This window comes from Lacerta agilis, chromosome 13 (genome assembly GCF_009819535.1).
Source record: "Lacerta agilis isolate rLacAgi1 chromosome 13, rLacAgi1.pri, whole genome shotgun sequence".
NCBI lineage: Eukaryota > Metazoa > Chordata > Lepidosauria > Squamata > Lacertidae > Lacerta > Lacerta agilis.
Genome location: NC_046324.1, coordinates 1,177,653 through 1,195,186, shown reverse-complemented (window position 1 = coordinate 1,195,186; position 17,534 = coordinate 1,177,653). Strand labels below are relative to the sequence as shown.

At 46.2% G+C, this 17,534-nt stretch overlaps 1 protein-coding gene across 3 annotated transcripts in view; it reads left to right on the top strand.

The window, feature by feature from the left end:
• The window catches only part of THSD4 (thrombospondin type 1 domain containing 4), a 319,132-nt gene that overhangs the window by 274,514 nt on the left and 27,084 nt on the right, over nt 1-17,534 (top strand). For all 3 annotated transcript variants that reach the window (XM_033168041.1, XM_033168042.1, XM_033168043.1), the window contains 4 exons: nt 8,473-8,648; nt 9,636-9,732; nt 10,540-10,782; nt 14,769-14,898. In XM_033168041.1, coding sequence (XP_033023932.1) covers nt 8,473-8,648; nt 9,636-9,732; nt 10,540-10,782; nt 14,769-14,898 — 646 coding nt within the window. The remainder of the gene's footprint in view (nt 1-8,472; nt 8,649-9,635; nt 9,733-10,539; nt 10,783-14,768; nt 14,899-17,534) is intronic.

Genomic DNA, 17,534 nt, shown 5'->3' with positions numbered 1-17,534 from the left:
CGGGCATGATGCCACGGCCCCCTCCCGACCGGCACCGGAGCTCCGCGCCGCCGTGTTTTAAGACTGCAACGATCGTTGCAGTCTTAAAACGCAGCGGCGGGGCTCCGGGAAGGAGGGAGAGGGCCGTGGGATGATGCCCGACATTGGGCACGATCCCACGGCCCCCTCCCGACCGGCACCGGAGCTCCGCGGTGCTGCGTTTTAAGACTGCAGCGATCGCTGCAGTCTTAAAACGCAGCTCCGCGGCTCCGGGAGGGAGGGAGGGGGCCGTGGCATCATGCCCGACATCGGGCATGATGCCACGGCCCCCTCCCGACCGGCACCGGAGCTCCGCGCCGCCGAGTTTTAAGACTGCAACGATCGTTGCAGTCTTAAAACGCAGCGGCGGGGCTCCGGGAAGGAGGGAGAGGGCCGTGGGATGATGCCCGACATTGGGCACGATCCCACGGCCCCCTCCCGACCGGCACCGGAGCTCCGCGGTGCTGCGTTTTAAGACTGCAGCGATCGCTGCAGTCTTAAAACGCAGCTCCGCGGCTCCGGGAGGGAGGGAGGGGGCCGTGGCATCATGCCCGACATCGGGCATGATGCCACGGCCCCCTCCCGACCGGCACCGGAGCTCCGCGGTGCTGCGTTTTAAGACTGCAGCGATCGCTGCAGTCTTAAAACGCAGCTCCGCGGCTCCGGGAGGGAGGGAGCGGGCCGTGGCATCATGCCCGACATCGGGCATGATGCCACGGCCCCCTCCCGACCGGCACCGGAGCTCCGCGCCGCCGAGTTTTAAGACTGCAACGATCGTTGCAGTCTTAAAACGCAGCGGCGGGGCTCCGGGAAGGAGGGAGAGGGCCGTGGGATGATGCCCGACATTGGGCACGATCCCACGGCCCCCTCCCGACCGGCACCGGAGCTCCGCGGTGCTGCGTTTTAAGACTGCAGCGATCGCTGCAGTCTTAAAACGCAGCTCCGCGGCTCCGGGAGGGAGGGAGGGGGCCGTGGCATCATGCCCGACATCGGGCATGATGCCACGGCCCCCTCCCAACCGGCACCGGAGCTCCGCGCCGCCGAGTTTTAAGACTGCAACGATCGTTGCAGTCTTAAAACGCAGCGGCGGGGCTCCGGGAAGGAGGGAGAGGGCCGTGGGATGATGCCCGACATTGGGCACGATCCCACGGCCCCCTCCCGACCGGCACCGGAGCTCCGCGCCGCCGAGTTTTAAGACTGCAACGATTGTTGCAGTCTTAAAACGCAGCGGCGGGGCTCCGGGAGGGAGGGAGGGGGCCGTGGGATCATGCCCGACATCGGGCACGATCCCACGGCCCCCTCCCGACCGGCAGCGGAGCTTACCTTTTCGCTGCGGTCGGGAGGGATGTTGTCCGCGTCTGCCCTTTTGGATCGACTGCGCATGCACAGTCGATCCAAAATGGCGGACGCGGACATCACCCCTCCCGACCAGAGCGAAAAGGTAAGCCAGCTTACAGTGGTACCTCGCCAGACGAATTCGTCTTGCGAAAAACAGGCATAGACGAATTCGTCTTGCGAGTCAACTAAAAACTCGCAAAACCCTTTCGTTTTGCGAGTTTTTCGTCTAGCGAGGCATTCGTCTTGCGGGGTACCACTGTACAAATAGAGAGGGAATAAAGCATAATCAATTACGTATTGAAACCAGCAACAACAGTGAATATTGATTGTATTTGCTGTATTGATTTCTAAACATGGGACAAATAAGTAATTCCACTCTCGTTTCATTTGAATTCTCCAATATCCCTAGTTACCACTTCTTCTACTACTACCACCCTAGTGCAGCCAAAACAGAATTAGGCTGCCTTATGCCACAAACTGAATATGGCTACACCTTCCATGAATTTGGCAATAAGTATGGTGCAAACAAACTCCTATTTTCTGTGATGGCTTAGGAAGCAAAGTAGAGAAAAATGGAAGCATATAGAGATCAGGAAAACAAACACACATTAAGAAGGAATTGTACATTCCACAATGAAATCAGGATTCATTAACCTGTTGGAAGACTTTACACCTGTCTACTAGTGATGTGTTTTTCTGAAAAGCAAGAAACAATAGGTTCTTTGTCTCTTACTTTGGAGTAAGAGACTTCCCCCCCCCCCCCGTGTGCTTATTAACACTGAGATTTGGACTGAAGCTCATTTTGTACATCATAAAGTCAGTACCTTTACTTAATCAGTTCTTCTAGAAATCTGTTGTTAGATCAGTGACTTTTCCCTGAAGACTTTACAATCTGCCTGGACCTGGACCTAACCATTTGGGCCTTGCTTCGAATTGTTTTGGCCTCATTGTGGATATGGAATTATCCCACAATGACTATGTAGTCTAGAAGGGATTAGAGGTGGGGAGTCCTTGACCCATTTTGGCAGAGGAGATACTCCTATATGAACTGGATTCAGTTCTGGCAGACAATCTCCTGGTGTGTCATTCAGCTTGCCAACCATGCATTTGTTTTCAATAGCATCAGCTTTGATAGAGCCAGCCAGGCATCAAGTTGCATTCGAAGAATGCAAGATAAGGACTAGGAATAGAGAGAATGGCTGATTTATGTGCTTTGATGTGACAGAAATATTGGCATAGGACTTCAGGGTCACTCTGGCCTTGCAGTTCCCCTTGTGTAATCTTACTGCCGCCGTTACAAAGCTTGGTGAATCTCAGTGCTTCCCCCCCAAGGAAGATAGGTGCCGGTACTCGCCATGAAGTTGTTACAGTAAGTGCCACACATTTTACTGCATACCCCTGAAAAAAAGCACTGGTGCATTGCCACCTAAGAAGCAGCTAATGCAAGAGATTGACTGGCCTGTTTTCAAGAAGGAGAGGCTCAGATTTGCATAGTTGTTACAAGGTATAAGTTAAGGTTGTACTACCATCCCTGGGAATCCTGTTAAATTAATTTAAATTGTGAAAATATGTTAATATCTTTGGATTAGCTCTGATTAGATCTGCAGTAAATTCAGAATCCTAATGAAACATTTTCTCAACACATACTAAGGAGAAGGCATTATACTCAAAAGCAAACATAGGGAAGTTCTTGGGAATGATTAATATGTGAGCTAACGCTAACTGTGCTGTGTCAAGAATTTCTTAGGAAACTTTTGAAACTTTGTCACCTGCTGTTATGACAGTTTGTGGATCACTGTGATAAACAATTTCACTTGAACATCCATTTACAATCATTGCCGCCGCCACTCTTAGAATCATAGTATTATAGAGCTGGAAGGGACCATGAGGGTTCATCTAGTCCAACCCCCTGCAGTGCAGGAATCTTTTGCCCAATGTGGGGCTTGAACCCATGACCCTGAGATTAAGAGTATCATGCTTTATCTCCTTCAAATATTCCACTTGACATTGATGCTAGCTTCTTCTTTTTAATGCCTGTTGGGTGAAACTTCTCAATCACTTTGTAGAGTGAAAAGAAGCCAGCAAGTGCAGAGAGGGTGTGTCAAAGCAAAAAGAGGAGAAACCTTGCCTAACTGATTAGCTGGAAAACCTGAGTGAGTGTCAGAGATCTTTCACTGATTCTTGGCAGCATCTAATCTGCTGCTCACAGCCATTATGCATTTTTGTGCAGCCAACTCATTATTTACATTGCAGCTCTGTGATGTATCAGCCCTTGGCTCCCCCCCCCCTTTGTAAGAGCAGGAGAGGCTTTCATTGCAGATGTGTGCTATGATTTTGTTGGCTAGCAGGTAAAAGGGACTGTTGTTGTATCAGCTGGTGTTGGTTTCTTTGGATGCATTGGGTTGGAAATTTTCCTGTAGCTTTTGGGGTTGCTTACCAGCATAAAATGGAGAAAAGAAAAGCAGGAGTGTTTAGGGAAATGGGGGCACAAAACAACTGACTGAGAAACACATCCTTACAGATCACTCAACAGAGGCCACATCTCCAACACTTACTGTATGTTGGGGATCAATATGGACTTAAGTTAGTCATATTCATCAATTTCAGTGGGCCTGCTCTGAGTGAGACCAGCCTTGGATACAACTAAAAATCATAACCATTTGTATGCAGTGCATTTTTTTCTAGAAAAATAGGTGCTGAAACTCACCATGAAGTTGTTACAATAAATGACACACTTTTTAATAACAAAAAAGAAGTGTTGGCACTGCGTACCCTTGAGTACCCCCTGAAAAAAATAGCATTGCTTCTATGTAGTTAGTACAGAAGGGGGAGAAATTTGATTTAGTTCACATTTAACAGAGTATCAACCTAATGCATACTTTCTGAAAATATGCATGAACGAAAACACACCCACCTTTAAACCTGAACTTCTCTGCATTTTGCAATTCAGTTCTCAAGCCAAATAATGTGCACAAAAATGCATATACTAAGGGGAAATGTTTCCAGACCCCTCGGTTAATTTATGTCTTTTCTCCTCTTTGTTACCAACATGCATATCTAGTTAATTGATGTAAAACACCTAATGCAAAGAATTGTCATGCTATGATCTCATCAAGGGAGGCTTCCCTCTAGGTGCCAGGCAGAAACGTTCCTCATTAACCAGGTCTTGGGCTGAGTGACATCCTACGCCCTTTTAAAATGTGTTTGGAGAGGGGCTATTGGGTTGTTTTTGTTTTTATTATGTCTTTTGTGGTTTTATATTCTGATTTTATCCAGTGAACCCTCCTGAGACCTGTGAGTCTCGGGGTGGTAAACACATATAACCATCATCATCGTCGTCATCATCAAGAGGGTCCTTTTGCAATCATGCACATATGTGCAATGGGAGCGGGGGAGGGGACTGAATTTATAGAAACTGGAAGGTCAGCAAGTTGTTCATTCTCCAGTTTTAGAATTAATTTTAGAAATTATCACAGTTAAGCTTGAATTCAGGAGGAACAGAGTGAATGGCAAAAGCAACCAGGAGAGCAATAAAGGATCAGATTTGGGGGAAATCTTCTCCATCAAACCCTCTTTAGGAATGTGGCCTTCTTGAGCATTTAGCCTGCCTCCTTTTCTAATTCTGGATCTGGTTTACTGTTTCGAAATCTAGCCAGGTTTTTACAATATACATTTATTATTGTAATGGGGAAAGCTAATACATAATTTAACTTCACCACTTCTCCAGGGTGTAAAGCTTGTCAAGGTTTTAACTTTTAAGAGTCTGAAATGCAATTTCCTTCACTCTGTAGCGTCACTATTTAATGTTTCAGAGACATGTTGGACTGTGATATGACACCTGAAAAGGGTGCAAAGTTCTTTGTATGTATAAAGAGGGTGCAATGCCCTTCACATCCCACAGTCCGACTCCAAACTATACAAATATTGCATTCTAAAAGTGCTTTCAACATAGGGAATAACATTTCCTAAGACATTAATTTGACACGCTAACTATTTACAATTTAGGGTGACTTACCAGCTTATTAGCTCTTTTGAAGGCTTAATGGATTGGATGGTGGACTGAAGAGGCTTTTGGTCTGGCCCAGAAGGCCTCTTTTTCTATTCTTCTTTGGTAATCAGGGAGATGGTGCTGTTGTGTTGCAGTCCCTCAGACAGTGAGGCTTATTAAGGTGTGCCTTCAGGGCACCACATTCACCCGCGGCCTAGTTGGAAGAAGAGTGTAGAGCAAGAGTCGGCAAGGTTTACCTCGCCTGGGCCAGTTCACTTCAGCGGAGATCCCTCCATGGGCCGGATCGTGCACATGCCCACGATTTCCAGCATCTGTGTCTTCGTTTGCACAGGCGTGCTTTTCGGTGTCTACATCAGCACAGATGTGATTTTCAGAGCCGCGGAAGCGAGTCCCCGTGCCGTGCTGTGCTGGTTTACTGCAGTGCGCGGGGACTTGCCAAGCGGGTGGCTCAGTTCGGGGGTGGCTTGTGGGCCGGTTAAATGACCCCCATGGGCCGCTTGTGGCACATGGGCCTTAGTTTGCCGACAGTTTGGGGTAATAGAAAAGGCTGTCAGCAATGGGTTGTTGGGGATCCAGGACTTCTTTTAATCTAAGTCAGTGAAGAAATTTGCTACTGCAGAATAGCCCCTAAAAGTTCATTCCCAAATTTTTCTCAGGAGAACCTAATTTCCATATCATCTCCTAACATTTTGACAGCACATTTGGTGGTGCTTTAATCACAGTATAGCACTGGCAACGCTAATTTAAGTTGATCATCTATGATGAATATCAAGCTGGAGTTTGACAAGACCAACTAGCTTCCAAGCACCAATCCAATCTTTGTGCAATGTCATTATTAACCACTTGCTCTTTGCCAGCATTTTTGCTATTTATTTCTATGCTTTTGATTTAAGAAAAGAACCAGAGAGCTACATTAGGAATTATCAAATAAAACTACATTTACACTTTTAATAGACGTATTGCATATTAAAAATTAGTTTAAGTCTAGGCCAAGAGAAAGCTTGCCAAAGAGCTCTGTAGCACAGGTGTTCTAATTAAATTGCACTGGCTGCATCTTACTAACTGTCAGTTATTGTCGCAGATAGTTTAGAGTTTCCACCCTGTCCTTTTAACAAGAGGTGGACCTTGAATCCAGAAAAGCAAGGAATGCAAGCGGTGGAATCCTTCCATGTTAATCATGCACACTTCTCCCCATGTCAGGAGGGAGGTTCACACATCTCCTACATGTTGACAGAACATGTGTGGGGGGGGGGGGTGGAGCCGTGCAGATTGACCATACCACTTTGCACTGGGAACATATCCCTGTGCTAGCCCTATGCAACAGAATCCCTTCCCTGCCATCTGCACATTTAGCTAGTGCAGGGAAGAGCTCTATACAAGGAGGGATTCTGGCCTATGAAAGGTCCCTCTTCAGATGGATGGACTTTATGTGCACTTTCTCATGCCAGTGGGACCCACAGATGGCAAGGAAACATTTCCATTCCGCATGGTGGCAAAGGAAAGAAGAGGAAAAGGTCTTGACTGTTTGTGAACACCATCAAATAAAATAATATTTCAAAGGAATAATCCCCAAGTAGAGGGGCTGATGGGAGTTTGAGTCCAACAATATTGGGCTCTGTGTGTGTGTATGTGTGTGTGTGTGTGTGTGTACACAGGCTCTCCACTGCTAATTCAAAGGGTAGATGTTCCTCATTTGTGCCAGGTGCCTATTCAAGGCTCACCCCTGTGGAGGAGCTGCTTCCCAGTAATGGAACAGAACTTTGGAAAGAACCTTCAGCCCAGGAGGTAGGTCAAATTAAGTGTCAGCAAGAAGGAAGTACACCCGAAGAACATCCAGTTCAAATGGAAAGTGACTGGCAAGGTGTCAGGACCATGGACAGATCATAGGGGAAATGGACGCATCACTAAAGTCATTAAGCAGATATATCTAAGGAGGAATGATCCTGCTGTGGACAAACATTTGCTGAGTCTGAAAAGGTTGTGGCTTAAACTCCATCTGGCCTAGTAAACACCAGCTTACAATTGGAGTGAACATAAGAAGAGCCTTGCTGGATCAGACCAAAGGTCTATCTAGACCAGCATCCTGGTCTCACAATGGCCAACTAGTTGCCTTGGGGAAGTCCACCAGAAGGACATAAGTGCAGCAGCACTCCCAAGCATACTGCCTCTCATCTTGGTGAGAATATGTGACCAACTTGCATTTTTTTCAGTTTTCATTATTTAGATGAGTCCCCCCCCCCCCGATCTTCTGGTTAATTTTAACTGGTTTTAGGATGCATTCCAGTTGTACACATTAGGAACTATTGTATCAAGCAGCACATAAATAAGTAAAATAAACAAATCTTTACCAGTAGCCATTGATAGCCTTATTGTCCATAAATTTATCTATTCCAAGTCGGTAACCAACACACCTTCTTGTGGAGGCAAGAAGTTTAACTATGCACTGTATGAAGGAATCATTGAAACCACCACCACCCCATCTATTAAAGTTCACCTTCATTGGGTGATCTCATTGGCTTCTAGTAGGATGAGAGAGGGATAAAACCTCTCTCAATCCACTTCCTCCACACCGTATACAACCTCATGTGGTTGGGGGTTGATGGAAGTTGTAGTTCAAAACATCTGGGAGACCACAGGTTCCCCATTCCTGCCATAAAGGAAACAGCCCCAAGAGCTGGTGGTGAGTGATACAGAGTCACTGGAAGCAATTCTTCCTCTTCTTTTTTGGTGAGATTTTCAGAAAGAATTATTTCCTCCTGTTACTGCTTCCTGGGCTCACCTAGAGATGTGTTCTAGACACCCAGGAACACAGGAAGCTGCCATATACCAAGTACTGCACAACTCTTGGTCTGTTGACATTGACTGGCAGCGGCTCTCCAGGATTTCATGCAGGAGTCATTCCCAACCTCACCTGGAGTCTGGAGATACCGAGGATGGAACCCGTGACACTTTGCAGATACAGCACATGTTCTGCCACCAAACAGTTACAGAATTTGTGCTCAGGTTTTATTGTTGTGGACATTGCTGTGTCAATATGAACATTTATATATCATAAATACATATTTATATAACCTAACACATGCCTTCTCCCCCCTTGTTTCTTACAGCACTGCGGAGTCGATCAGGGCGGTCTATTATCAATGGGAACTGGGCAATTGATCGACCTGGGCGATATGAGGGAGGAGGAACAATGTTCACCTACAAACGCCCCAATGAAATCTCAAGTACTGCAGGGGAATCCTTTCTAGCAGATGGCCCAACAAATGAAATCTTGGATGTCTATGTAAGCTGCAAATATTAGGCATAATAATACCACTTCAGTTAACTGCAAGTCCATTTTGTTCTCTCTCTCTCTCTCTCTCTCTAACCTAGAAGAACCACCCTTGATAGTTAGTAGTATGCAAACCACTGAATTTTGGGGGGAAACACTGCTTTGCAGTCTTATTAGACTTGCATGCGCATGCAGAAGTACCACTGAATTTGAGCAGGGTTATTGTTGATCAAATTCCTGTCCTCGAAGGAGCTCAGGGTGGCAGTTATCCCATTTGATCCTCACCACAATCCTGTGAGGCTTAGAAATGGTGACTGAAAGCAGACCACCTGCTAAGCTTTATAGCTGTACCCAGAAGAGAATGCCGGGGCTTATCACTTCCATTTAGCCTACCTAGCTATTTTGCTGAGATGTTTCTCCCCGCCTCCCCCCTGAGATCACCAGGGGAACCTTCTGGCCATCCCACCAGTGAATGGCCCTTGCTGTGCAGTGACACAAGGCTGGACCTTCTTTGTAGCAGCTCCCCAACTGTGGAACTCCATCCTCTTGGAACTGGAGATGCCTGGGTTTCCATTGACATATTTGTTCAGCCTGGTGTGGGATAGAAATCAATTGTCTTAGTCAAGGTTTTAGTACTGTTGTTACAACAGACTGCTGCTATGTTCATCAAAATGTTTGTTGTATTAATAATTGAACAATATTTTTATTGTTGCAGATTGTGTTCTGTTTCATATAATGGTTTGTAAATGACTTAAGTATCTATTGTGATGAAGGGTGTTTTAAAAATTGAAAAGAAGGTTGGCTTTCATTTCCATCTCAGCTGCAGAAGAATTCAGGGGTCCCAATGCTCACTTTTTATTTGAGGCAATAACTACAAGCCCCCAAGTCTCCTATCTCTGAATCTGGGGTCTGAGAAATGTCTCTAGTTGATATGTCTGCTGTGGAGAAGCTTAAGCCCCCTATCTGCCCAGGCATTCATTTGATTCGTTTCTGTCTTAGATGATTCATCAGCAGCCCAACCCAGGTATACATTATGAGTACATCATTCCAGGGCCCAATGTCATCAGCCCTCAGGTGCCTCTTCATCGACGGCCAGGTAAGATGTCTGTTTTATTCTGAAAGCGTAACTTGCCATCTCTTATTCAACCAAACCATAGGTGCCATCTTTATGGGGTTGAACAATATTTGTAGGCAGGGGGCCAAGCCCCTTCCCACCATGTTGAGGGAGCCTCCTCCCCAAGATGTGTGCTTGGCACCTCGTGCATGTGATGGCACGCGTGATGTCATGACGTTATGCTGTGCACACACACAACTGGCCCCCCTCAATTTGGGGCACAAGTCAGCACCTCTGAACCAAACTATATTACAGGGAGTTGGACTAGATGGGCCTTGGGGTCTCTTCCGACCCTCTATGATTCTACAAAACTCTGAAAGCTTAGATATATCTAGTTAAGATCATGCTGTTTTGTTGCAAAAATAGTTGCTGAAGTCCATTGATTTCAATAGGTTCATTTTGAGTATGACTCCATTGGGTATGACCCATTATTCAGGCCATCATTGGAACAGCCATCAAATCTCCAAATGCATGAACAGAGATATCCCCACTGGTAAACAGCCTCTATATTCCCCCCCCCATGCAATGATCTTCTAATTAATCAATCGTGATACCAGTAAGAGAGCTCATCAGTTTTCTGCTTTGTGACAAATGAGGTTCCTTGTTCCAAAAGAACCATACAGCCTTTGTATATATGAGCAAATGTTGTGTTTTCCTGTTAAAACTTGCTTCTGGACTTGCATAAACATCCCAGCTTGTCATGGGGATTTTGCCTTACTGCATTTGGAATGGCTCGTGGTCGATAGGAACGACTATTATTTTAAGCAGTTATTGTCTCCATTCCCCCAGGGGAGCCATTCAATGGCCAGTTGGATGTGACAGAGACAGTGAATTATGAGGAGAAGGATTTGCACGGGGAGACAGACACTCACATGGGGCAGCCTGTGGGGACCTTTCCGGTGATCCAGCCAGGAAGGTTTCCCTCTCACCAGCCAGACAACCAGGTGCCTGCTGGTCAGCCAGCAAGACGCAGCCGAGAGCACAACTGGAAGCAAGTTGGAATGACTGAATGCTCCGCCACGTGTGGGAAAGGTAGGCGGTCTGGAGTGTGTGGACAGTTGACACATATATTCTACCCTGGGGGATCCTGGTCTGCCAAAGGCAAAATTTGGAGTCCGGGAAGAACTTAGTAACTGTGATGTCTTTGTCTCTAACCAAGGGAAAAGCAAACATAGCCAGTGTCTGCTTGTAAAGAGCTATAAAGCACATCAACTCAAGGCAAAGACAGGATGCATTCATAGGAGGAGGAAATGTCACTTGCAGGAGCAATGGAGAGAAGCAAGTTAAAATCCAGGGAAGGGGAAGCTGGTCCAGTTACATTTAATTTCAAGTCTGTTTAGCGTTATTCAGTTCACTCTGTAAATAATAAAGGATGAGGAAGAGTCAGCTCTAAGTTTCCATCATAAACCTTTTGTAAAATAGAGCTTTTTAACACACACATTTCCGTTTAATGCTCTATTCCATATCTATAATCCAGTTTCTTCCACCCTCGTTTGTACAAATATAATTTGAACTAATATTCAAGGGAGGGTTGCCGAATCATAAATGCAGAGAAGAATACTTTATATAAATAAGCCGTGGGGTCCCCTCCCCCCACACTGTCTTTTTGCACCAAATGAAGTCTTCTCTCAAGTTCAAACCTTAAAGACCTTGCAGTTGTTTTTGTTCCACAGTTTGTGATCTCATCACTTCTAGCATGCACCTGTACTTTAGTCCAATTAAACTCCAATTAACAGGAGAACCTGCCTTTGTATTCAGCACCTCCCTGCTTCCTGCATTCCATTCCGGAGCGAGAGCCAGGTACTGAGACGAACTGCGAGTGAAGCCCACCCCCCTGTCCCTGGGGGGAACTTGCAAGGATAATTACCCTCAAGCATCCTTGTTTTTCCTTTGCCAGTGATCTCCTGCTGTCGTGGGGATCTGCCTCCATTAAGGCAGAGCGGAAGCGGAAGCCAAGTGGGAGCACATTTTGGTCCTTTTCAAGGGTATAAATGATCTGTGGGGGCTGGCTGACCCTGGCAGTAGGGTGGCAGCAGGATGGCAGCAGAGATTCCCCCCTCTTTCTTTTAATGTTAACAACAGTGAGGGGCATCTCCTCTTAGCGGCTGCCAACTGGTAGCCATCATGTTCCCTCCACAATGCCCTAGAAGGAGCATTATTTCAGGGTATTTTCTCCGTGGGGAAAATGGCATCCATCATAGGAATAGGGCATTTAGTGCGGAAACACCGCCACTGTGGGACTCCTTCTGATCGCTCTTTGGTAGGGACCCTCAGCATTAAGTGCTAAACATCTGCTGCCTGAAAACAATATTGGTGCAATTTAGGCTTTTGTAGGAAGCTGCCTAGTTCTAAGTCAGACCATCTGCAGCGACTGGCAATGGCCCTCCTGCATTTCAGGCAGTAGCATTTCCCAGCCCTGCCTTGGAGGGGCTGCAGATGGAACCTGGGACCTTCTGCAGCCAAAGCATTTGCTCTTGCCCTGAGCTACAGCCTGACCCTGACATGTGAACTTCATACACTTCGAATGCTTGTAATTATGTCTCTCATGTTTGTGGGCCCATTTGTGGGGGGGAGGAGCAAACTCCACCCTGTACCAAAAGTTACACATATCCTGCAAATCCTACAAGGAGAAGAAAAATGCCTCTGGAAGTGAAATTATTGTAAATTAGCATATGTGATGCTGAAAGCTTTCCCGGTTGAAAACACCACTGAATTCATTCCATTTTGGCAGAAACTTTCATTTTCATGTCATTTATGAGCAAACCCGCCTCTTTCCCCCTCTTTCTGACTGCCAAGCAGCCATTAGTTGTAATCGGGACAGCCAAGGTGTTTTATTCCCCCCTGAACTCTGCAACATTTAAGTCCAAGATGAATTAAAACAAAGTGCCTTCTGGATGTGCTGCTTTGCCAAATCAAATCTCTTCATTATGTGGTCATGGACCCAAACAAGATAAAAGTGAAATATTTTAACATATAAAATGGGTTGTCAGGAATATTTAAAGCATGTCTAAAACAAGATGTGCAACATGATACCTTAACATATGGAAATTAAGTGCGAGCTGAAAAAATAAATAGCACAACCAAGTGAAAAATTGTAATGTGTAAGAACAGCTGAAGGACACAGAGAACAAATGCATGGTTTCAATGGCTACTGGCCATGGTTAGGAACATTGGCAGGTGCCTTATGCTGAGTCAGAACATTGGTCCATCTAGCTCCATGTGGTCTACACTGACTGGCGGTGGCTTTCCTGGATTTCAGGCAGGAGTCTCTCCCAATCCTACCTGGAGATGCTGGGGATTGAACCTGAGACCTTCTTTTTGTGAGGCAGATGCTCTACACCTGGGCTACAGTAGCTGGAAACCACAGGAGGGGAGAGGGCTCGAGTGCTCAGCTCCCGCTTGCCAGTTTCCCCAAGCATCTGGGCGGCCACTGTGAGAACAGGAGGCTGGACTAAATGGGCCATTGGCCTGATCCAGCTAAAGGCTCTTCTTAAGTTCTTCATATTCAGGGCCAATCTTGGAGTGAGGTGGAGCCTCCAGTGTCTAAACAGTTTTCCAGTCAATGCTTCTTCGTTGCTGAAGAGCAGCCCTCTTCCAAGCTGGAGCCTTCATGGCCTTGGGAAACAGGCACCTGCTGATGTCCCAGGACCTCCCTTAGGATGCCATGGGGTGCTGCTGCCCCTTTTCCATTTTGTTCCCACAAACCTGTGGGAAGTGCTGCAGCCCAGTAGCCTGCGCACCACAGAAGCCTGACTGACTCAGCTCTTTGCTGAGCGGGCTGGCATGCTAATGGGAACGCTGTGCTGCAGATTCCTTCTTGCCTCAAGAGAGCTGCGGTCTTGTTATCAAAATACACTTCAGAGTTGGCGCAAGTCCACCCGTATGTCATATTTTGACTAGGAAGATTATCCAACTTGGTCCAAGTTTTAGCCCTGGAGAAATTGGCAAGACAGAGGTGCCTCTCTGGTTTGAATTCAGAAAGGGATTTATTCCAGGGCCCACAAAGAGAAATTGCAAAACTCCCCTCCTGAGTTTGGGGGGGGGGGCGGCGACGGCGACGACCATGATCAGCTCTTTGACATGATATGGACAGCTCAATCCTAAGGGTTTAGGAAACATTTCCAAGGCGGAGGAAGCTAATCCCCCTTTGTTCTGTGATTCATTTCCAAATGCATTTTGCTTTAGCCACGGGCCATAACAAAGCTGCAGCATAGTTCAGGACAACAAACTTCGTAAGCAAAATCACGATTGGCATAGTGATGGGGCTGATAGTCAAGAGCATGGCAAAGATCAAGAATGTTTTGCCCAGTGCAAAGTCCATTTGCCTTCCCTTTTTGTTTATTTTCATTGGCCAATAAAAGCTGGTTTAAAAACAAAAAAAGCCGCTGTTAGGTGTATAGGGAAGAACTGACTGCTATCATTTTTTTGGTCACCTTTAAGAACATAAGAGAGGGATGCGGGTGGCGCTGTGGTCTAAACCACAGAGCCTAGGGCTTGCCGATCGGAAGGTCAGCACTTTGAATCCCCACGACGGGGTGAGCTCCCGTTGTTCGGTCCCAGCTCCTGCCCACCTAGCAGTTCAAAAGCACGTCAAGTGCAAGTAGATAAATAGGTACCGCTCTGGCAGGAAGGTAAACGGGGTTTCCGTGCGCTGCTCTGGTTTGCCAGAAGCGGCTTAGTCATGCTGGCCACAGGACCCGGAAGCTGTCTGCGGACAAACGCCGGCTCCCTCGGCCTGTAAAGCGAGATGAGTGCCGCAACCCCAGAGTCGACCGCAACTGGACCTAATGGTCAGGGGCACCTTTACCTTAAAGAACATAAGAAGCAGCATGTGAATTAGGCCAAAGGCTCGACTATGTCAGTCTATTAGTAAATAAATCATAAAATTGTAGAGTTGAATGGGACCAGAAGGGTCATCTCGTCTAGTCCAGGGCAATACAGGAATCTTTCACCCAACATACGACCCTGAGATTTCTCCCCACTGCTTCTTTCTTTTCCTTCCTTGCTTTGCACCCCAGGCTCACAGTATCCTGTCTTCCGCTGCGTCAACCGAAATAGCCATGAGGAGGTGTCTGAGAGTTACTGTGACACCAGCACCAAGCCCACCCCGGAAGAGGAAGCCTGCAACACCTTCCCATGCCCAGCCTTGTAAGAGGATGATGCTTATTACTTGTACGGTTAAATCAGGGTTTGTATTACTCTGCTTTCCTTTGGACCACATCAGCGAGGCTGAGAGACTAGTCTTGTTGTCTGGGCAGTCCAGGACCTCCGTCCCCACTGCCCAGGCTCTGGCCCTGGGGTGGTCACTTTGGTGCACTCCGTTACCTCTCAAGACAATAAAACAGTCAAAAATATTATTTATTTATTTCATAAAATTTATGCCACACTTGATTTTAAATCAGTTTATGAAAAAGATAACATTATCACTTAGAAAATCAACAAGAATAATTTAAGTCCATATTAAGACTTTCTTAACATCCGAGTAGGTTTGTGTAATCAATACAGTGGTACCTCGGGTTAAGAACTTAATTCGTTCCGGAGGTCTGTTCTTAACCTGAAGCACCACTTTAGCTAATGGGGCCTCCCGCTGCCGCTGCACCGCCAGAGCACGATTTCTGTTCTTATCCTGAAGCAAAGTTCTTAACCTGAAGCGTTACTTCTGGGTTAGCGGAGTCTGTAACCTGAAGCACATGTATCCCAAGGTGCCACTGTATTGTTTTTAGCAGGCTCTGAAGAGAGTATTGTGAAGGCTCCTGCTTGATACCAATAGGCAGGGCATTCCAAAGTGTAGGTGTTGCCACACTTAAAGATGTTACAAATGTAACACCTGTAACAGTGCCTTCTTGGATCACTGCCTTGTCGTGGCGAAGGGGCTTGAATTACTCAGGCAAGCTATGGACAGGTCAAGATGGACAGGTCATAGCGGAGAGTTTGGACCAAACGTGATCCACCTGGAGAAGGAACTGGCAAGCCGCTCCAGTATCCCTGCCAAGAAAACTCCATGGACAAAGACAACAGGCATATAAAAGATATGACGCTGGAAGATGAGCCCCTCAGGTCGGAAGGCGTCCAACTTGCTACTGGGGAAGAGCGGAGGACAAGTACAAGTAGATCCAGAGCTGATGAAGCGGCTGGGCCAAAGCCGAAAGGACGCTCAGTTGCGGATATGCCTGGAAGCGAAAGGAAAGTCCAATGCTGTAAAGAAAAGTATTGCATAGGAACCTGGAATGTAAGAACCATGAACCTTGGTAAGCTGGATGTGGTAAAAAATGAGATGGCAAGAATAAACATTGACATCCTAGGCATCAGTGAACTAAAATGGACAGGAATGGGCGAATTCAGTTCGGATGACTATCATATCTACTACTGTGGGCAGGAATCCCGTAAAAGAAATGGAGTGGCCCTCATAGTCAACAAAAGAGTGGCGAAAGCTGTACTGGGATGCAACTTCAAAAATGATAGAATGATCTCGATACGAATCCAAGGCAGTCCTTTTAACATCACAGTAATCCAAGTTTATGCACCAACTTCCAGTGCTGAAGAAACCGAAATTGATCAATTCTATGAAGACTTACAACACCTTATAGAAATGACACCAAAGAAGGATGTTCTTCTCATTATAGGGGATTGGAATGCTAAAGTAGGAAGTCAAGAGATAAAAGGAACAACCGGCAAGTTTGGCCTTGGAGATCAAAATGAAGCAGGGCAAAGGCTAATAGAGTTCTGTCAAGAGAACAAGCTGGTCATCACAAACACTCTTTTCCAACAACACAAGAGACGACTCTACACATGGACATCACCAGATGGGCAACATCGAAATCAGATTGATTATATTCTCTGCAGCCAAAGATGGAGAAGCTCTATACACTCAGCAAAAACAAGACCTGGAGCTGACTGTGGCTCAGATCATCAGCTTCTTATAGCAAAATTCCAGCTTAAACTGAAGAAAGTAGGAAAAACCACTGGGCCAGTAAGATTCAATCTAAATCAAATTCCTTATGAATACACAGTTGAAGTGAAGAACAGGTTCAAGGATTTAGATTTGGTGGATAGAGTACCTGAAGAACTGTGGATGGAGGCTCGTAACATTATACAGGAGACAGCAACGAAAACCATCCCAATGAAAAAGAAATGCAAGAAAGCAAAGTGGCTGACCAATGAGGCCTTACAAATAGCGGGGGAGAGAAGACAAGCAAAATGCGAAGGAGATCGTGAAAGATACAGGAAATTGAATGCAGATTTCCAAAGAATAGCAAGGAGAGACAAGAGGGCCTTTCTAAACGAGCAATGCAAAGAAATAGAGGAAAATAACAGAATGGGAAAAACCAGAGATTTATTCAAGAAAATTGGAGATATGAAAGGAACATTTCGTACAAAGATTACCACAATTAAGGACAAAAGTGGAAAGGACCTAACAGAAGCAGAAGACATCAAGAAGAGGTGGCAAGAATACACAGAGGAATTATACCAGAAAGATATGGAGGTCTCATACACCCCAGGAAATGTGGTTGCTGACCTTGAGCCAGACATCCTGGAGAGTGAAGTCAAATGGGCCTTAGAAAGCCTTGCTAACAACAAGGCCAGTGGAAGTGATGATATTCCAGCTGAACTATTTAAAATTTTAAAAGAGGATGCTGTTAAGGTGCTGCACTCAATATGCCAGCAAGTTTGGAAAACTCAGCAGTGGCCAGAGGATTGGAGAAGATCAGTCTACATCCCAATCCCAAAGAAGGGCAGTGCCAAAGAATGCTCCAACTACCGCACAATTGCACTCATTTCACACG